At 55.3% G+C, this 21,848-nt stretch overlaps 1 protein-coding gene across 1 annotated transcript in view; it reads left to right on the top strand.

Moving 5' to 3' along the window:
• Positions 1 to 6,528: 6,528 nt before the first annotated feature.
• PDGFRB (platelet derived growth factor receptor beta) overlaps positions 6,529 to 21,848 on the top strand; it is a 31,661-nt gene continuing 16,341 nt past the window's right edge. Inside the window, exons 1-4 of the mRNA XM_085073707.1 lie at positions 6,529 to 6,936; positions 19,723 to 19,799; positions 20,861 to 21,157; positions 21,525 to 21,794. Of these exons, the coding sequence (XP_084929833.1) occupies positions 19,751 to 19,799; positions 20,861 to 21,157; positions 21,525 to 21,794 (616 nt within the window). The 5' untranslated portion in view covers positions 6,529 to 6,936; positions 19,723 to 19,750. The remainder of the gene's footprint in view (positions 6,937 to 19,722; positions 19,800 to 20,860; positions 21,158 to 21,524; positions 21,795 to 21,848) is intronic.

Raw genomic sequence — 21,848 nt, 5'->3', positions numbered from 1 at the left:
CTGTCCTGGGGCCAGGCACCTCCCTGCCCACGGGCTTTTATTGGGCCCAACCTCTCGCAGCATTTGCATTGAAAGGCAGGTTTGCATTTCAAAGTGCAGAAACCCCAGCGGGTGAGGGGGACGAGTTCAAACTTCCCATCCTGGCTGCGAGGAGGACGAGGTAGTGGGTGACCACAGGGAGCACTGAGGACCCCATATCCCATCTGTCACTACCCCACAATTGTGCCCATGCCAATGGACGTGGTCCTGTTGTAGCTGCTGGCTTTGGGGACATTAGAGTGTCATGGGTGTCCCACTAGGGTGCCCCAAGGGACCCCACCACCATCCAAACCCCAGGAGTAGGGTGCCTTGGGATGAACCTGTGGATTAAAGCCCAGCTGCACGCAGGGGACAAGCTGGCCTCTGTGTGTGTCTATCACCTGCCCTGTGCCCACATCGGTGGACACCAAACTTTTGCTCTGAATGGGATTTTCCTGTGCCCAGCAGCAGGAGATTGAGGGTGAAATTGAGAGGAGGGGATAAAACCCACCCTCAGTGGGATTGTGGCGGTGCCAAGCACCTCATCCCATTGCTCTAGCCCCAGTTCTATCTGAAACTGGGTGCATATATTCTCCTGTGATACATCCCCTTCCTGCAGGGAGGTGGATGCCAGAATGAGATGGAGGGAAGATGGGTTGGAGGTGAGGGGTCTGGTTTGCAAGGACAGAGAAGGGTAACCCCCCAGCAATGGGAGATCACCCCCAGAGCTGGCATCACTTGAGTTCTGCCTCCCGAAACCTGGTGTGGCCAGAGGCACCAGGAGAGGTGAGCACTTTGCAGCCCCCAGGGTCCCCAATCCCTTGCTCAGTTTCGTCCCAGGTCCCTCCCTCGGGACAAAGGTGACTGTCATGATCATCCCTCCCAGTGATGATCTCAGCTCACCACTATCTTAGATTGCTTGATGTGCCATATAACCTCATCTATCCCAGATTTTTCCCAAGGTCTCAGTACGGACATGGCTTTGTGTAAAGAGAGCCAAGGCCATCTTATTCTTCCTCTTCCTCTCATCAGCAAAGAGGCTCAGGAAGTGGGGGAAAAAGAAAGAAGAAAATAAAATCCCCCCTGATGGTGGGAGGTACAGAGGAACACATGCAGCTACTGGGTCCCATCCCAGGGGTGGCTGCATTTTAGGGACATTATTCCTGCCACTGGCTGTTTCTTGCAGGCAGTGACAGGGAGCCCAGGCCCCCTTTCCTTTTTCCCAGCCTGTGGAGCTAATGGCAAGGGCTCAGGCAGTTTCTGGGGTCTGGGGGTTCAGGGGTCTGGGGCAGCATTCCACACCTGCACCCTCCCCAGGGGAGCAGGTGACAGGCTTGGCAGGGCACAGCATGGCCAGGTGCCCATTGACAGCTGAGCCATGAGCTCCCTCCGTGTGGGCACAGAGGGCAGGGGAGGACAGTTGGGCCATAAAGATCCACCAGCGATAACTTCCCTCTTCTGCTTTTCTTTGACCTGTTTATTACTGGTGGCAAAGTTTATGCTGAGGAAAAGCCAGGTGAGGAGTCCTTCACGAGGTCTCCAAGGAGCATCTCAGCTGCTCAACTGGGGCTGAAGGGTGCTGATGGGGACCCTCAGTGGCCCAGGATGCCCCCTGTCCTGGGGTCTCATGGGTGAGAAGATCAGGGACTGACAGAGCCCCTGGGTGTCCCCAGCTGGGGGAGAGGAGGTGGCAGTACCCCCTCCATCCATCCTAGAGACCCTGAGAAATTCACCCAACCTGGGGATCTCTTCCTAGTCCTTCAGATGTGGTATTCCTGGTGGAAACCAGGCAGATGCAGTGGAGAGGGAGAGCGGTCAGAGTTGCCTCGATGCTCCCTGGGGCTCGGTGCTGCTATCCGTGATCGAGTGATGCCATCTCCTGGAAGGAGGAGGGCTGGGAGGTCCCCAGGGCCAGGCTGAACGCAGCTGTCACGGGCAGAGCAGGGACACCATCCCATCACCTCCTCCTCCCATGGAGGAGGCACTCAGTATAGGAAACCAAGTCCTGCCTTGTCCCCCAGCTTGCTCTGAACCCCACCGTGGTTTCTGCAGGAGAGGGAGATGCCCACAGAGAGTCAAGTAGGTGTGTCCCCTCGCTCCCTTTTCCCCCACAGCCTCCTGCCCCACCACCTCCCCCCTCCCTCCAGTTCCTATTGCTCCCTAAGGCAAATCTGAGGCTTCAGACCAGCATATCCCAGAGCTGCCTGGCTGCACTCACATCCCAGCCCAGCCAGGACCTTTCAGCCATTCCCTAGCTTCTGAATGTCCCTAGAGTAACCCCTCCTCTCTGGCAATGGAGACATCAGTGCTATCCTCTTGCAGAGAATAACCCCCTACCTCATCTCCACCAGCCCCACTGCAGACTCCTGTGTGGCCTTTGGTTCTCCCCAGATGCCTGAACCACCCCTGTGCTGTCACTTGTGTCCCCGTGCCAAGGAGTCTGCAGAGCTGGTCCTCAGAGAGATGAGTGCTGGACCAGGATAGCCCAAATGGATGTGCCACCAGTGCTGCCATCCAGCTCCCCTCTCCCTATCCAGGGCTCAGTGATCCTCTTTGGGATCTGGATCAACTCTCTTGGCAAATACAAACACCACAAATTTTGTGACTATCCTCAAGATGGCACTGGGGACAGGGACACATGCTGGCATCCCTCATCGCTTTCCAGCTCGTGTGGGCCCTGCTCTCGGTGGGCTGGGGATGTGATTCCCCCTGCACTGGTGGGGAGTATCCTGGTTTCTCTCTTTCACTGAGTTTCAGGCACTGTGCAAGCAGAGGGTTAACGATTCCCACATTAAGTGGCTGCAGATGTGTGGGAAAGTCTGGGGCGAGCGGACGGCATCGTTATTAGTATTCACCCAGGAGCCTGTCGCTGCCTCCTGGGGCTCTGCCGAGCACATTTAATACCCAGGATCGTGGCGGGGGTTAGGAAGAGTGCGTGGGATGGGGTCGGAAAGGCCCCGAGGTGGGGAAATGCAGCAGGATAACATCTCCTGCTCTGGCTGCTGCCTCCCCCAAGTGCCCCATCCCAGGGGATGGAGGGAACGGGCCAGCATCCATAAGGACACAGCACCATATGTGTGTATGGCTCAGTGCTACCTCCCGACGCCACTGTCACCCTGTGGTGTCCATGGCCAGCGTTCCCAGTGCTGCAGGGCACTCTCCAGCATGCTCCCCATCATGTTATGCTTGGGCACAAGGTCACTTTGGAAGAAACTCAGCACTTTCTGCCTCTCCTCTCTCCCTGAGCACTGGTGTCACCCACCGTGGCAAAGCAGGACCTCACATGGGACACAGGCTCTTCTGGACACCAGGGCAGAGCTTTAGAGATGCGGGATGAAGCCTCAGTGCAGCTCCCTGCAGGGCCCAAGAGCTGGATCCAGGCAGGAGCAAGTGCAGGCAGCTGCCACACCAGATGGGCTGCCCAGATGTGGTTCTGTGCTCCCTGGCACCCACCACTCCTCTCCTGTGGTCTGTGGCTTGACACCACTTCAGAGCGATGCTGAAATTCCTCGGCTGACTTGGAGTTGATAGAGGCTCTGAAAAACTGAATCTGGAGCAAATCTGGCCCTCATCAAACCTTTGGAGAAGTGGGGAAGGCCAACATCTGCTGCTTCTTTTGTACCTGCCTGTCACCTGCTGGCACATGGTAGCTATTGCTGACTCCAGCATTGCTGTTTCCACCATTGTCTTGGGTCACCTGGCTCTGATCTCTCTCCTTTTAGTCTGGCACAGGAAATGGGTTTTTCTCTGTGGTCCCAGTTCTGCATGGGATGGGGCAGGAGTTCAGAGAGCTGCTTTGATCCAGGTGATGCCAGAGCAAAACAACACCCTGGAATGTCCTGTCTCAGCGGCTGATTCCCCCACCATGTACTACATGACCCCAAGCCCCCATTAGCACTCAACAATGCTTATTGACACTGGAAATCTCAGCTGAGAGAGCTCTGGCATCCCACACTGCAGCTGTCCCTGCCCCAGGGGGACCCCTGGGTCCTGCAGCACCACGAAGGGGAATGCAGGCGCCAAAAATAGAGGTGAGCAACGAAGGGCTGATGAGGCCGAAGCAGCAGAGCTGCTGCCCTCCACCCACACACTTGCACAGGCGAGTTCCTCTGGCTTTGGTGCTTCCTCTGAGCTGGCCTTTCCCAGGAGCTGCTGTAACCCCAACGTGCTGTTCCTAAACAAATGTGCGGCTGCGGATGCTCCCTGAGGATGGACAGAGTGGGCTGACGTGTGCTTGCCGGGATGCTTTGGGGTCCCCAGGGATCTCTCCATATCCCCAAACAATGAATCCTGGCCTTTGCAGACTGGGAGGTTTTTTTTGCCAGGTTTCTCCTGGTCCTAGCCTGCAGTGGGTATTGGTGCCATCTGTTTGCAAGGGACAGAGGAGAACACATGTCCCACTTCAGGCTTAGGATGCTCTGCCCTCAAGCATGGTCTGTGTCGGCTTTTCCACCCCCTGCTCACCCCAGGTAGCCCATCCCCAGTGCAAGAGGCCCAGCAGTATTGCACCAGTGGGTTTCTCCCTCTCCCACTCTGTCTGGAGCAGTCGTGTCCTTGGAGAGGGGACATTACCAGGAAATAGCTCTGTTGTGCAATTCAAAGCAGCCCATATGTCCCCACACACAGAGTCATCAGACATGTCTTTATCCCTTGGGAAAAGGGTTGGGAAGATCCATGTGCTCAGCACGTCCCCTCTGCCGCCTGCCCCCCACACGAGCTGTGCTCACGCTCACTGGCTCTGTTTCTGCAAAACAGCCTGTCTCGGCCCAGGGGCGCTGGCAGGGCCTCTGACACACAGCCACCACCATGTCTGGAGCTGGGGGACTCCATCCGAGCCAGGGCTGTGTCCCTCCTGCCCCTGTCCAGGTGCCAGGCGCTGCCAGGCACAGGGCTGTCACACCAGCCCCATGCCATGAGTGACCCTGCTTGTCACATAACCTGGGTGCTGCAGCCTGGCTCTCCTCACCCTCCACAGCTGCACAGAATAAACACCTTCCCCTTTGGTTTTCCAAGAAGACATGGAGATAACGGGTGATAAGCTGTAAATCTCTTGGGCTGGTCCAGCAAGGGAATCATTCCCTGTGGCCATTGTGCAGGTATTCACTAGTGTGGCAGGAGGGGATGAGTCTGCCTTGCAAACAAGGCAGGGACACAGATTTCAGCAGTGTTGTCTTTATGGGGAGGGCTTTTTAATTCTTAGAAAGGAAAATTAAGGAAAGTTGGACAGGTATCTTCTCAGGATAGCAATTTTGCACTTTTTATTGTTTGGATCAGAGAGAAGTGATTGGTTTAGGTTAAAAACAACCTCTAAGATCATCAAGTCCAACCCACCACTGCCATCTTCACCACCAAACCATGTCCCCAAATGCCTCATCTAGACATTTTTTAATACTTCCAGGGATGGTGATTTCACCATTTCATTTCCCTTCACAGCTTGTTCCAATGCTTGACCACTCGTAAGCATCCCCAAGACGAAAATGGTGGAAAGAACTGACTGGTCAAAAGGCAGTTTTGATCCAAAGATGACCTGCCCCTTGTTATGATGCTAAAACAAATTGAAAAAAATCCCCTTCTAGACAGACAACAATGTTTTGCCTACTGAGAGTTTCTCAGACACTTGATTTGAACTCATCAAGATGTTGGGACTGTTTGAAGGTGGTTCATCACCTGGTTTCCACCCCCGTTAGGGCAGGAAGGGTGCAGGACATCTGAGATGATGGCATGGCCAAGGTGATCCCTCCTGCCAGCTCTCCCAGCTCTGTGTCCTCAGCAGCACCAACAGCCCAGAATCCCCAGCTAAACCCACCCTCAGCTGCAGCATCCCAGTCACAGAAGACCTTTTATCCCCCCATCCAAAAAAGATGAGTTGCAAGTGTGTGTTGGTGGTCCCCGAGGGGCAGTGGCCAGTCGGGGGTCGGGGCCAGGAGCCACAGTGCCAGCACAGCACGGCACAGGGAGGCATCTGGGGGGAATACATGGAGTCAGTTCAGTACAGGCCTTCTTTAATAAAAACATGAGTCAGCTGCTGGCATGGGCAGTGGATTTTCTAAACATCCCCTCATATCCTGAGAAAGGGGGGAAAAAAAAGAAAACGGGAGGGGGGGATTGAGGGGGAAAAAAAAGAAAAAGAAAATAAAATAAAAAGAAAACAGGGAAAAAGGCCAGAATTGAAAGCAGACACAGGGAGAGAGCAGCTCCTTCCCTCCGGTTTAAGGAGGCGATAGTCAGGCTGGTCCGGGCTCCTTTTGTTCCCCGCTAGCCAGGCTCTCACTGCTCGCCCCATCGCAGCCCACAGCAGAACTCCCCTCTCCTTGCAGCCACTTTGGCTTCTCCTCCTTTTAAAACTTGTTTTTCACCCCTCACACTCGTCTGCCGGGCGTTAATCGCAAGTTCTGCTCTGCAAAGGGTCCCCACAGAGGGTGGAGGGAGGAAGTCGGAGGAGCTCCGCTCCTCATTGGCGAAACAGCCTCCCCCCTTCTCCTCCTCCCGAGGTCTCTTTTATTTATACACGCACACTCACACGCGTGCACATCCCTCGGCCCCGGGATTTGCTCCACACTCGGGTCCGGGGCGGCAGGACCCCCTCCCAGCTGGGCTGGGGGCTGTACAGGGCGCTGCTGAGATGCACTAGAGGAGCAGAGCAGGGGCTTGGCTGCAGCCCAGCCCTGGCACAGCCTTGCCTCTCCTTTTGATTTGATTTTATTTTTTTTCCCCTCCTCCCCTCCACTTCATTTCTTTCTTTCCCTCTCTTTCGCCTTTAAGTGGAAAAGCCTTGCCAGCTGGGGAAGGCTGGGAGGGCAGGGAGAGCCTCAGCAGGCAGCAGATAGAGAGTGCGGAGGAGGAGAGGAAGGAATTTCGGGGCAGCCTTCGCCGGTGGGACTGCGGCGCAGGAGCTCAGCCGGTGGGACCCTGCCCAAGGTAAGCTCTCGTGTCACCCACCTGGGTGACCATCGCCCATCCCCACTCAGCTCTGGCTCTCTGGGTGGGACACATCGTGCTGGAGCTGGTACGGTCCCCGAGGACCCTCTCCCTGAGCCAGCCCGGTTGCTCCGGAAGGAGCTTTGCTCCTCTCCAAGGGGTTTGCAGCCCAAAATGTCCCACCGAGCCCTGGGGAGATGCTGTTGGGTGGAAAGCAGTTGAATTCTGTGGCATCCCATGGGAAAAGACATGCCATCAGCTCTCACCAGATCCTAGACTGGGACAGCTGAGGAGAGTCAAGGGGATGCTGCAGCTGTAGGGCAGGAAGGGGGGACCACTCTGCAGTGGGAGTGGGACCCAGGTGATCCCTGGATCAGGGGCTTGCCCTGGCTCTCCAGGATGGTGGCTGTGGGAGGGCTGGAGTGTGCGTGGGGAAGAGACATCTTTTAGAGGTGTGAGAGTGCCCCACTGCAGAGCAGTGTCACCCCAGTGCCAGCTTCTCTGAGCACAACTGGCTATCCCTGAATGCAGGGTGCTCCAAGGACCATGTCACCTCTGTCTGTGCCCATGGCAGGACTCCTGTGCCTGTGGGCAAGGCCAGGGCTGAGAGGGACATCTGCAAGCCCTGCTCAGGTCTGTGCTTGGGTACTGGAGAGGGCAGAGCTTGGTAAAACCCTACTAGGCATGGATGGTGGACTACTCTTGTGTCCTGAAAGTGTAGGACCTGAGGAACTGGTCTGGAGTAAAGCTCCAACAGCCCAGGGGTTTGCATGACCTGCTGGGCATTGGTGCTCACAGTGGTGCCACTGTGGGCTCAGAGCATCCAGCTCCTGCACTCACCTGCCAGCTGGGAATCATTCAAAGAAGGATTTGTGCTGGAAAAAGATGTTGTGCTCCACTGTCCTTGCCCCAGAGCAACTAAAGCATTGGGGAAAGAGCTTGAATGGTCTGGTGCTCAAACCCTATGTTGGCAGGGGCTTGGCATTCCCAAATCTTTTCAGGGGGTCTCCCACTGATGGCAAGGAACAGCAATGCTGAGACCCAGTGCCTCCCAGGGACCATTGAGGGGTGGGTGGGAAGGCCATTTGCCCCTCAACACCCTGCAGGACAGAGGGCCTGTGCTTCCCATGCTCTTGGGAAAGGAGCGAGTTTCATGTGGTCATCATGAGCCAATGTCAAGGACATGGCTCTGCCTGGCTGAGGGCACAGGCCAGGCTGCCTTGGAGAGGGAGCTGCCAGGCAGCCACCCTGGATGGCAGCCCTGGCCAGGGTCTGACATGAGGCTTGGAGTCACTCCTTGACAGGGATGTCACCCAAGCTTGTGTGTGCTCTGGCTGTTGTGGCAGTCACCAACCCTGGGCAGTGTCCCTGAGCCCAGGAAACATTCCTAAATCAGTCGGTGCATCAGGAGGGATCAGTGTTTTGGACAAGCATCAAATCACAGCGACCCACTTGCAGCATGCAAAGGGCTTTTCTCTCTGCCTAAAGCCAGCTGTCCCTTTCTCCAGCTCAAGAGCATGGGGGTACTCGCTGAAGGAGCAGGTGAGGGGACAGCAGGCATTCAATTTCCTGCCCCTGGATCACCTCCCACATCTCTACACAGGACTGGGAGAGTGGGGTGCCCGTGGTCTGACTGGAAAGCAGAGGGTGAACACAAGCACAGCCACCTGCAGTACTGCAGTCAGGGAGAATAGCCATGGCTTTCTGTTCACAGTCCTGGGCACATCTTCTGGGGTCCTGCAGGGCTCTGGCCTGGGCATGGTCCTCTGCAATCCCTACATTAACCACCTGGGAGGTGGATGAGCACACATCCTAATTCCTGGGCTGGCACCAAGCTGGGTGAGCAGCCAGCCAGCACAGGAGAGCAGGAGGATCCCAAGAGTCCTGGGCAGAGTCCAGCACCAACCAGGGTGGCAATAGTGGACACAAACCAGATTGCAGCACGATGCCAGGAAAACCACAGCTCTTCCCAAGGGATGTGCTGAAAGGTGCATGGCTGGAGGCAGCTCAGACAGGCAGGGTGGAAAGAATGGGTCCTCCCCAGCAAGTGACAATGAGTGCTTCAGCAGGGATGGACATGGAGTGGAAAGGCTCAGGGAGAGCAGTGAGGATGATGAGAAGCCCAGAAGAAGCTGCAGAGGACTGGGAGAGGGGCTGATGGGGCTTGTTGGTCACTGGGTGTTGTGGGAAGGTGACACACTCTTCATGTACAGGAAAGGTCACCAGAGAGAGAAAAGAGCTTTTAGGGGAAATATATGTAGGGTATTGGAGGAGGCTGAGTTCCTTCAGCCCCACAAGTCTCAAAGCACATGTCAGGCAAAGCTCTGCCTGGGAAGATATGGACAGAGCAACAGGATAATGACCCCTGGTCTCTGTCAGCCTCATTTTTGATAGATATCTGAAAGAATTTCTGAGGCATTCAGAACACTGTCAGGGAGAGGAGAGCACTGAGCCTGTCTCCAGGACTAGGAAAGACAGGATTGTCTCAGTGAGCACCAGAGGAAAGCTGAGGATAAGAAAGGCTCTCTAGCTGCGTGAGTGATGCCATGCAAGAAGAGACCACGTTGGCTGGCTGTGGCATTGGCCAGATGACCAGCTGCTGCCAGAGGGTCTGGGCAAGGAATTATGTGTCTGGTCCTCAAGGCTCCTTTGGCCTCGGTGTCTGATTGGTAGTGGGATGGGATTGCAGTGCTGTCCATAGTGTCAGGCTCCAGCAAAGCATTTTCCTGGGATGGAGCAGCAAAGGGCAGGGAGCAGAAGAGCCCTGCAGTGGCTGAATCCTGTGGGAACACAGTGCTGGCAGCTGGGGCTGCCTTTGACCCAGAGCTGGAAGGAGCTGGGGACCATGTGGGCGCAGGGCTGGCTGGATGTATCCTACCCCTGCAAGGGAGGATTGGAGCTGAACACTTGGAGTTTGTTTGTTTGTACTTTAACCAAGGGAAAGAAATCCCCTGGAGAGGAGCTGCAAGGGGAGGCTATAGACTGGGTATTGTTTCCTGAGGGGCTGGAGCAGCTCCAGGAGGCTCCTTCCGCTCCGCCAGGCAAATTGGACATAACGAGGCTTGTTTTAGGGGTGGTTGTTTCCCCTCCTTCTCTCCCCCATTGCCTAATTAGGGTTCCCAAGCTAAGTGCACCTCTGTCCTGTTCTGCTGCCACTGAGACATCTCCTCATGGAAGGGCAGCACGTTCCCAGCACTGTGGGGAGCACAGAGCACACCCAGGGACATGTGTTGGGGATGCTCAGAGGGGTGCTGGGATGAGTCATGTGCTGAACAAAGGGGTCCCATGGGTCCATTATCCCCTGGTCTGGTAACAGGAGCTGTACAGTGATATACTGTCCCTCACACCCTGCTTTTCCAGCATCACTGGGTGCACACCAGGCTGTGGTACACACCTGCAGAACCAACCACCCGTCTGCAGAACCAGAGGAGTGCGGTGTGCAGAGCCTGTGCAGGGATCAGGGAGCTCACAAAACTTCCACAGAAAAGCCAGAAAAGCCAGGGTGGTGCAGTGCATCGTGTCTGTCCTGCTCCCATGGCTGGACTCATTCTCTCCAGGCCATGTCTGCAGGGCCACCTGCTCATCCATCCAGGAATTCACTACCACCCATCCCACCCTCTTCCTGGGGCTCAGTAAGAGCCAGTGTGTGATGGAGCTGGCAGGAGGCTGTGGGGTGCCGGAGCTGGAGCAGGGAAGGGTTGCAGAGTGCAGGGATGTATCAGGGCACTGCACTGATTGTCAGACCCTGAGCTGCCAGCCAGGAAACAGATGGGGCACCTTCTCCCTGCTGTGGCAGGGGACTTGCTGGCAGCTCCCCATGGGCAGCACAGGGCTGCTCAAAGGGGTGACGCTCCTGAAGCAGCAGGAGATGGGCAATCTTTCCCCTCAGCCCCATCCTGCCAGGCCCTCTGCCTTCCTTCTTCCGGCCCAACTACCATGAGAAAGAGTCTGTGACTGAAATCTTAATGCTACCAAGACCCAGCAATTGGCACCAATTAAATTGCTACATTCATGTTTGAATTGCTTTAACTGGCGAGACACACTGTCTTATTTATACAAAAAAATATGTTTGCTTGTGGGTTTGTCTGAACCGGTGCCAGCAGAAAATTCACCATTTCAAGCCCTGCGCTCTGCAATCTCATTCTCCACTCCCAAACTGGAAGTCACCTTGGTTTCAGGCTTTGCCAAGCAATGGTGACAGAACAGAAACGCTGCTTTCCTTGGGGCTGAGTGCACCACAAGAGGGGTCCCCTCCTCTCTCCCCGCAGGCAGCTGCCAAGTTTCCTTCTCCAGCCTGGGAGCTGTTTGGGAGAATATGGTCTGATTCAGGAGCAGGACTCAGTGCCCATTTTAAAGCTGTACTCAGAGGGAGGGCAGTGGGTGCTGGCAGCTGCTGGTGCCAAGTCCTGCCTTTGCTTCTCTTCTTGAGGTTCTGTCAGGTTTTGGGGGTAGGGGCTGTTTGCAGAGCATGGGTGCAGAGGGGAACTGATTTCTGCTTTGTGACTGAGAGGAGAAATTATAAAGGACCCTGCATGCAGGTTGGCAATCATGGCTTATGCTGCCTGGCCAGAGCATGCAGGAGGAGGTTATCCATCTCTGCAGTCCTGGTGCCGAGTGCCACCATCCCAGTCTTCCTGCCCCATACATGAGTCTAAGCATGAAGGGGCAGAATCAGCCCATGGCACCAAGAGCTGGACCTGAAGTTGCATTTTGCTCCCTGTCAGAAATCCTTTCCCACTCTGGCCATGGTGCCAGGCTCCTCTCCAGGTCCTGCAAATAGGCAAACGGTGCCCTGACCACAGAGATGGTGAGTGCCTAATCCCAGCCACGAGAGCCTAAAACCCCAGAACAAAGCAATTAAGCTCGGGTCCCTCGAAGGCAGCTGAGAGGAGTTGATGCATCCACGGAGATTATCTCCTCCTCCGCAGATCTCAGGGAAATGCTCACAAGAGGATCAGGTTGCTCGTCTTTGCTGCGATGTAGGTCTGGTAAGACCACAACACTCTGCCTGCTCCTTGGGCTTTGCAAAGCCCCTGCATCCTATGGGGACTTAGGATGGTTCTATTTCTCATCCTGCCTCCATTGCCCTCCTTTTGCAGCTTATTAGTGGCTAATTAGAGCCAGCTGGGACCTTTGGCTCAGGCCCTGCCCCACCAGAGCAGCCACCCTGGATCAGTGGCCGTGAGCAGGTGATGGAGGTGCTGGGGAATGTTCTCCTCCCTGTGCAAGCCTTAGCAGATGCTTCACTTGAAGGCAGACACGGCTTTCTGGCAGCCATGGAACAAGAGTGAGGAAAACTCTGGAGATGCCAGGACAAGGGATGAGAAGCCAAGAGGGTGCCTGACCTTGGTTCCACATCCCCTGCTTCCCTCACTCTCTGCTCTGGTGGGGAGAAGCAGCAGGTAAGCAGAGAGACTCTGCTCAAGGCAGGCAACCCCCATGCAGTCTGACGTGTCCAGGTGCTGGGACCCCCAAACATGCCAGTTTGGGGGTGGAAGGATAAGCGAATTCTGAGTCACTGCTGTCAGCCAGCTCCAAGGCTTTGCTACCCTGTTGGACAGGCCCGTGGGATGCAGGGAGCTGTGTGGGTCCTGGACAGCAGTTTGGATTCCCTGCAGCCATGTTCACAATTGCCATTGCTGACGTGCTCGTGAAACAGCATGGTGTGCTCTCCCAAAAATATCTTTGCTGTCAGGAGTTATGGAGAAGTTAAGGGACAGTCATGGACAGCCCCAGCTGAGCTGCGTTGGATCATTTAGAGCATCCTGTTGGAAAAGAGGACTCGGCAGGGCTGAAATGCTCCCAAGGGGCATATTTATACCTCCCTGGGGGACTCACTGTGCTTCAGGGGGTGAGCTCTGAGTTTGAACAGAGCCCTGCTCCCCCCACCCAGCATGAGCATCCCCAGACATGCACAATGCCAGACTTAGAGCTGTGCTCCAAAATGCTGGCCAGCCTCCAGCACCACCCCAGACCAGTCCCAGCACCACCATGAGCCAATCTCAGCACCACCATGGCTCTGGCACACACTGTCTGCCCCAGGGAGACCAAGGTGGGCAGGATTTGACTGGGGAGAGAAGCGGGGGATGCATCAAGGGACAGCTGGGCATTGCTCGGCACGTGGCAGCCATCCCTCCCAACACCCCCTCCCTCCTTCCCCAGGCCCAGGTGGACCCTGGTCCTCACCCAGGGTTTTCCCACAGTCCTGGCCAAGCTTGCAGGCTCCGGGGAGCAGCCCCTGGGGTCTGGCCTTTCCTCTGAAAGCGGAAGCAGGGGAGCATGCGCAGCCGAAAGGGACATGAATACCATCACTCGGGGCTGGGGGATTATTTATAACGCTGGCACCTCTCCAAACAGATGTTTCTTTTTATTCTGAACTTGCACTAAATGGGTCACTCGTTTCCTCTGTCTCCCATGGGCTTAAAACTGAGGGGGAAAGAGGAGGGGATTGGGGTGAGAGTGCAGGGCTCGCCCTGGTCCCACGTCCCTCTGTGCTGGCTCCTCACAGTGACATGTTGTGGAGAGCCCATGGCTGAAGATCTGCTGGATTCTGTTTGTGGACATTGTGGTGCCCCTTGCTTGGAGAGGGAGGATGGACGTGGTCAGACAGAGCTGCGTGGGGCTCGCCTCCACACCCCATTCCTCATGTGGTTGACCCCAGGGCAGCTGAATCATGCTGCTGGGGCTCAGTGTGGACTTGTCATCCTCCCTGGCAGTCTCCCTCCCCTGCTTCGGGGTCACAGTCCTCATTTTCAGCTTTCTGTCAGATGCTGTCAAAGTCTGTGGCAGGCTGGGCTGGAGGAGGCTGGTGTGCCACTCATGTACTGACATCTACTGCACGACCCTCATGACCACACAGCCACCTTCTCCAGGTGCCACTGAGGCTGGGCACCACAATCTAGGGTCCTGGACAGGGACTTTGGTCATGTCAGATCTGCTCCCTGCTGCAGAGGTCAGCAGGAGAGCCATTCTCTCCTGTGGGCACAGTGTCCCTGGGCTTGTCCCTCGGCTCATCCCCAGAGGTGGCATCTGCTCGTGCTTTGCCTGTCCCTTAGGGAGCTCCATCCATACCAAGGCTGTGGCTTTAGTCACATCTTCACAGTCAAGGAGCCCTCACAAAACCACTCAGTGGGTTCTGTCATTAATGACACTGCTTGTGCTTGCAGAGCCTCCCCTCTCCCAGGCTGAAACACCCCCAGATCCAGCACATTGCCAACAGGTTCCCAGGGCTCTCAGCATTCCCTGGTCTCCAAGGGTAAAGCCTCAGGATGCCCTTGGCAGTGGCAGGTGGCCAGGTGAGGAGGGTTTTGCCCCCAGGTATTGATCCCGAGGCAGGGATGGTCTGTGGGACACAGGGACTCCCCAGCCCCGCTGCTCCTCAGTCTGGTTTCAGATTTCCTACCTCTGTGTTTTATCAGCAGCCGTTTATGGGCCTTGGGATGACAGGCTCCCCATGTGTGTGCTCTGCCTAATTCTAGCCTTTTGCTGGGAAAAAGAAAAAGGGCTCTGTGATGATAATCTGGCCTGTGAGTAAACACGGTGTCATGGGAGCCGAGGGACCCCAGAGGAGAGATGTTGCAACTCCGGACAATTCCAGCCAAGGGAAAAAAAAAAACAAACAACCACTCAGTTTTATTTAGATTAAAGGGTGGGAAAGAAGCAGTTGTAGAGGCCAGAGGGAGGGTGGCAGAGGAGAACAGGACAAGCCAAGGAGTTTCACTGCTGGACAAGAAAGGTTTGGGTTTCAGGGGTCACCAGCCTCTGCTCAGGGAGCTTTTTGCCTTCAAAACCAGGGGATGGTGTCCCCCTCCCCCTGCCAGGAGAAGCCTTCCCTCCCTGGCTGCGAGCAGCATTGATCATGGGATCCATACAGGGAATTTTTATTGCATATGGGCACCCATGATCTCACTTAATGACTCAGATGCGCTTAGACAAAGAAGAAATAAAGTATATTTGACTTCCCGCTAATTTGCACCAGATGTCCCTCGCCTGCTTGGCAGGGCCAGCAGGGCCATCGAGCATTGTGGGAGTGCCTGGAAGCACAGCCCTGCAAGAAAAGGGGCTAGAAATAGAAATCCAGAGGAAGGGAAAGGATTGATTGGTGGCTGTGTGAGAGCTCCTTCCCAGTCATGCTGCCAGGCGAGATGCCCTCGTGGGCAGGGCTAGCATCCAGCACCTCTGCCCAGCACCACAGGAGCAGGGATGAGGGCAAGGAGGGCATGGCAAGAGAGAAGAGAAACAGGGGGCAATGGATACAGGAATTGCCCCTGGAAATGCAAATAGAATTTGCTGAGAGCGGGCTGTGCGCCCTGATTTCCAGCAAACAACGCATCCTCTTACCGGTGACTAATGACCTGTAGGGACCAGAGCTCCTGCCAAGGTGGCTCTCAGGGCAGCTGTTGGCTGCTTTCCTGCTCCCCAGCATTCTGAGCCATCCTATTCCCCATGCGCCAGCTCTGCAAGCTGATTCTCAGCTCTCACAGCTCTAGGGGTGCTTGTGGGACCCCCACCACACACACTTGTTCTGCACAGGGCACTGGCTGTGGAGAGGCAAGAAATGTGGTGTGCAGGAGAGGAGGGCATCCTGGAAGGACATCCTTGCAGTCCCCAACCCATTCTCCTCCATGGTTTAATACATTTACAGGGCTGGAAAGGGCCCTGTCCTACATGACCCATGCTTGGGGACAGGCAGTGCCATGCATCGCTGTGCCATACACATGCTGGGAGCCAGCACAGAGGAAAGGAGGCTCAGAGGTGTGGCAGGGCACACAGAACAAAGTCAGAAGAAATTCTTTCCTTGTTACCCAAGAATAGTCAAGACTGAACCCACACAGCATATTTTGGGCATTAGCAAAGGAATCTTAGGCTTACTAGCATTCTTAAATAAGAGAGAGGTCTGGAGCGGGGGAATGTTAATAAATCAGTAAGGTTTGGTGATGCTTGAGCTGCTTAGCAAGGCACTCTGAGGTGCAAGGAGTAGTAGAGGTGGCTCCCTAAATAAAGATGGGACCATCCCCAGCAGAGGCTGGACACAGCTCTTGTGTCCAAAACCCTGGGCGTTGCCCTGCTCCTGCTGCAGAAATTCCTGTCCAAGTTCATCAGCCACAGAGGCATCAGCCCCTGTCTGCTCAAGCGAGGGAGTGGGAGAGGAGGCGGAGGAGAAAGTTCAGCTGTCATCAGATTTGGGATGCAGGAGAAATGGGAGCGGGCTGCTCTGGAAGAGCTGTGCAGTCATGAGATGGGGAATCATGAGACTTGAATCCTGGTCCTGGCGCAGCCATGGCCCTGGCCGTGCTGTTTGACCTCTGCTCTGGCCCTCTTGCCTGTGTGCTGTCTGTGGGATCACAGGCCAGCAGAGCCCTGTGCTCAGTGCTGCAGCTGTTTTGGGATGTTGGGGTGACTCCATTTATTCCATCACCCCAGAAACGCCTGCAAGAGCACAAGGTTAGGGATGCTCAAACAGGATTCCAGCGGTGCCTGACCACAGCCAGCCATGGGACACTTTGCTTTGCCAGTTGGGAAAGCCAGCAGCCCCAGGGTTGGCTCAGCTCTCCTCATTTCTGCTGCAAATTCCACTCTCTGCCTGGCCAGGCTGGTGTGATTGCAGAGGGGAGATAAGGACAGACAGTGTCTGTGTCACCAGTCAGGGGCAGTTGCCTGTATCTCTCTTGTTTGGACTCCAAACCCCCACAGACACTCAGTCCAGCAGTGTCCAGCTCTGGCCTTGCTGGGCACAGCGTGGGGGTGAGCAGGCTTGTGCCAACTGTCGGGGACCAGCCACCCCCATGGCACTTGGCCAAGCCCCAGTGTGGCCCCTGGGACCTGAGCCCCCCCAGACCTGAGCCCCTGGGGAGCACAGCCACCCCACAGGCATGTGGGGCTGAATGTGGTGTGGGGCTGTGTCACCCAGCCAGCGCGGCTGCCCTGCGAGCCAGCCGACCTCCTGTCTCCTCTCCCAGCCAAATTCCTCCTTTAGAATAATAAACAGTGCAGCTCAAGAGAAAAGCTCCTTTCCCTGCCTTGCCAGGACCAGTTTGCCTTCACATTGCAGAGCTGGAGAGGGGCAGAGAGAAGGTCTGTACCAGTGCTGGTGGGGAGGGAAGGATGGTGAGGGGTATAACATGGGGATGGAGAGTCAGGACAGCACTTTGGTGGCTGCAAGGTGGGAGGCTGCCACAGAGCTGCAGGGCTGAGGGAAGAGTGCTGGATGTGGCATTGCTGCAGGAGCTCCCTGGCCTCCATGACTGTGCCTGGATGGGTGAAGGCAAAGTGCCCCTTTGCTTGAAAATACTCAGGGCCTGGCCTATAGGATATAGGAGTCTGAGTGGTCTGTGGCATCCTGCTGATACATAGGGGTGGGAGGAGACCACCCAAGGCAGCTGAGCATCATGTAGGAGCCTGTGTTTGGGTCCCTGGGTGGGATAATATCTGGGTGCCTGCTTTTGGACCACTGAGTGGGGTTGCTCCTCCTTGTCTGGCACTCTTGGAGGCACTTACAGTCCCTGCTGAGAACAAAAACTGGGATTGAGGAGAGAAACAAGTGCTCTCAAGGCTGGCAGTGAGCTGGGGGCATTTGCATCCATTGTGAAATGCCTGTGTGCACCCACATGTGCAAGCACACGTGTCCCCGTGACAGGGACAGAAAGCCTTGATGGGCAGAGCTCAGCCTCTCTGGGCATGCCTCTCGCCCTGGCCAGAGCAGACAAACAAGGGAGAGGTCACCACTCTGTGAGACGTTGCCACCCTCCCACTCTGCTTGGGAAGCTTCTCCAAGAGAAATGCCTTTCTGCAAAACCAGCAGCTTTATTAAAACCAGCTATGAACACAGCAGAGGCGGCCAGAGGCGGCAGGCGGAGGCTGTGGGGCTCTCACTGCTCGCTGGAGCAACACCCCTGCTAGCCCAGGATCCACACACACCCGTGCCCAGCCCCCTGGTCCTGCAGGGCAAGAGTTTGCCCATTAGTGGTCCTGCAGAGACCACTGGTGGAGTGAGGGACCTGTGTGAGTGGGGACAGGAAGCCAAGGTCTTGCCTGCAGCAGGACTGACAGTCGTGAAGCTGGACAGGCAGATAAAAGCTGGACATGAGCTTGGGAAGATTTTAGCAGCTTACAGGCAGGTGGTGTGGTGGTGAATACACCCTAGCTTGTTCATGCAGGCAGGAAGGGGTGAACAGAGAGGATCCCAGCTGTCCTTACAACCTTGAACATTGAATAATGGATGAATCACACACCTTTGTAAAGGAGAATGGGGAAACAAAGGAGAATGGGGAAACAAAGGTAATTGTTCTCATGGCAATGCCTTGAGGGGGCAGAGATTAGATTGGCCATCCTCCTCCTCTCTCCTGCAGCTCGGTGCTCTCCGAGGGTGGGTGCAGGGAGGTCACATTCATTTACAGCCTGAATTTCACCTCGGTCCTTTCATCCTACCCACCCCCAGCTCTTGCCCTAAGTGCTCTTATCCCCTCTGGCAAACGCAGATAGAGAAAGAGTCATAGAGGGTTTTTCTGGAGGAGAAAGAGGGACGCTGCTGAATAAGCTGGAGACCTGGAAGGATTTGTGGTAGATCAGACTTTTGTGGAGCCAAAGCAAGAGAATAATAAAAACATCTGACAAGCGCACGTCATTTAAAAACCATTTCCTCCTTAACATCAAGCAGACCGAGAGGCCTTTCCAGGGCCAAGAGGCAGCAGAGAGCTCAGTAAGAGACGGTGCCTGGGGCCAGGTCAGCAAGTCCAGAGTGCCACTAGCCCTCCTCAAGCCTGGCAAGAGCTCCCCAGAGCACTGCTGGCATCACAGGGGGCTTCTCCTCGGGGGTCTGCCTTGGGAGGTGGCCCAGCAGCAGGGCAGGAGCTCAGCCTGGGGTTGCATGGCTGAGCCATGGAGTTCAGCTCCATGCAGGAGCATCCCCAAGTTCCCCAGTGAACTCATTTCCCCCCAGCTTTGCCCAGGCACAGAGAAAGCCTTTCCCCTTACTCTTCCCCTTGTCAGGGTGTGCATTTTGGTTTTCAGAAATACTCATTCCCATCCCTGCAGGCACAATGGGGAAGGGTACCCATCACCCCAACACACAGGAGACAGACCCCTGCTCTTAGGGAGCTCTGGTCTCATCATTTTGGGCACTTCATTTGCACCAGGGAGGGCTGAAAAGGCTCTGTGGAAAAAAATTCTTGAGAAATGTTGATTAGAAGGATTTTAAACTAAAAAACCTCTGAGATGTTATCTTAAATATATGTATTTAAAAGTTAAATACAAGAAACTAATTTTTGTGGGGGGTTTATTCAGGCTTGTTGTGGTTTAACCCCAGCCAGCAACCAAGTGCCATGACAAGGCTTCTTTTATTTCATTGGAAGGAGCAAACAATGTGGGAGGGTTGGAGGGGGATCTGTTTTCTAGCAAGTTTTATCTCACTGTGACTGAAGGAAGAAAAACTAAGGGAAAAAAGGCAAGTGGTAAAGCAGAGGGAGGGAGGAAGGCAGGGCTCTGCCGAGGGGGGAGAGGCATTTCCAGCAGAGATGAGCAAAAGTTGACACAACTGCTGGGGCCTCCAGCAAAATCCCTGTTTACCAGTGGGAGATGCCTTAGAAACTGCTCCTTGTGCAGATCCAGTGGGAGGGGGAACCACCACACCCCCAGGAGGGAAAGGCTGAAAACTGGGGAGGGATGGAAGGTTTCTGAGGTGGAGAAGAGGGGCCAAGGCTTGGGTGGGGGTCAGGGACCCCCGCCTGGGGTGACTGAGGGTTCCCTCCTCTGCTGAGTCCTGTGCTCATCCCACTTTGCTCTTGGCAGGATTCAGACACCGAGCCTGGAGCTCACCATGCTGTGTCCCACTCTCAGGACGTGTCTCTGGCTCCTCATCCTCCCCGGTGAGTGCTCTGGCTGGGGAGGGGTTTGTCATCTCTGCACTGGGATTTTTCCCTGAGGGGCTCACCTCAGTGTGAGGGGGAGGAAAGGGGCAGTGCTGTGGGGAAGCACTGGGGTGCACAGCAGGCTCCAGGCACATCTATCCCTCCTCATGCCTCGGATCCACAGGCTGGCTCAATCCTGTGGCAGGGTGCATGGGAAGTCCCCACCTGCTTCACAGTGATGCACAGCACGGTGGGAGAAGGAGACCTTTGCACAGGCAACACTGCCAGGTGGGCTCAGCCCTTCCTTAGCAGACACCTGAGAACCCAAATTAGCTGGACACCCCACAGCAGGAAGGATTTGGTCAGACCCCACATATCCAACAATCCTCCATAGCAAGGCACCAGAGCTTCTGGCTGCACCTGGGCTGTTCACAGCACTGCTGCAAGTCCCTGGAGCTGTCCCCAGCTGTCCTGCCCACCTGTGGGGACACCAGGGAGGAGCACATGTCACAGTCCCACTGGGACATCTGGGCAAATGGTGAAGCAAGGAAGCTGAGAGAGACACAGGGAGCCATTCAGGAAGACCTTGCCTGATCTATTGCTTCCAAAGGATTTCCTGCAAGGTTTTGCTTTCATTCCTTTGTCACTTTCTTGTAAACTGACATTGTTTCAGCCTATTCTGTACCCTGTCTGACACTCTGTGTGAACAGGCAGCCAGAAGAGCAAAGAATTGCCTCCTGTCCTCCTTGGGGGTTCTCCACTCAATATTGCCACAGACTACATGTGCTGCATTGAACACTGCTAAATCCTGTGATGTCTTATTTGCTCTCCAGTAAGGGTTGCAAGAGCTACAGGAAATGAAGGGTGACCCACCAAGCTCTAGGCTGACAGGACATTTCTGAGGAGATTGTGGGTTTGTCAGTGGTGACTACACTAGGGAAGACAAATCCAGGAAAGTTATCTTTCAGTGTAAAGACTGACACTACAAAGCAAACACATTGCCATGAGGTGGTGCTCCAGTGTGCTTCTCTGTGGAGTTCAGAGGAATCCAATTTGGTCTCATGTCACTCCTCTTTCAGGTCTCCTGGAGATAACGTTTGGGGACAGCAGGCTGCACATCGAACCCAGAGAGACTGAGCTTGTCCTCAGCCTTCACAGCAGCGTCTCCCTCCTGTGCTATGGGGACAGAGAGCTGGTCTGGGAACGGGAGGGGCAGCCCCTTGCTGCCTCACTGGAGCACAGGGACGGTGTCTTCGTCAGCAATCTCACCCTCAGGAACGTGACAGGCCATCACACCGGGGAGTACACATGTACCTACAGCCCTGAGCAGGCTCCAGAGCCAGCGGAGAGGAAAGCCCTGTACATCTACGTTCCAGGTAGGGGACAGCATGTCTTTGCCTGTGGGTTTCCATGGGGTTTAGCAACCAGGAGAAAGAGGGCTTTGACTTATTGTGTCTCCAAGCACCTGGCATCCCCAGATCCCTCCTCCAAGTGCAGGAGAGCCCTTTATGGTGTTCAGTGGTGCTGGTGTTTCTCACCCTCCCAGGAGAGGTTTGACAAGCACACAACATGCAGCTCTACTGTCCCATGGGAAGCATGGGAAGAAGCATCCCACTAATATGGAGTCAGGGCCCTGTGTTGGAGCATTCCTAGAGGAGTTCATTCTCTTCCTGGAGGAGAACAGAGCAGCACTGGTTACGCTTCAAGCAGCTTTCCCTAACCAATGTTCCCCCTCTCCCGCAGATCCCTCGCTAGTTTTCCTCCCCGCAGTCACCTCTGAGGAGGTCTTCATCTTCATCACGGGCTACACAGAGGCCACCATCCCCTGCCGTGTGACCAACCCACAGATGCAGGTCACCCTCTATGAGAAGAAGGTGGAGAACCCCATCCCAGCTACATATGATCCACAGCAGGGATTCAAAGGCTTCTTTGAGGATAAGACCTATTTCTGCCGGACATTTGTGGATGACCAGGAGGTGGATTCAGACACCTTCTACGTCTACAGGATCCAGGGTGAGCTGACGTTGTCTTAGCACATCTGTGCACCTGCTGTGGTTGTTCCTTCAG

This window comes from Lichenostomus cassidix, chromosome 13 (assembly GCF_008360975.1).
Source record: "Lichenostomus cassidix isolate B80296 chromosome 13, HeHo_3.0, whole genome shotgun sequence".
In the NCBI taxonomy this organism is placed as follows: domain Eukaryota; kingdom Metazoa; phylum Chordata; class Aves; order Passeriformes; family Meliphagidae; genus Lichenostomus; species Lichenostomus cassidix.
Note: the sequence above shows the minus strand (reverse complement) of the source record. Positions and strands in the feature narration are given on the sequence as shown.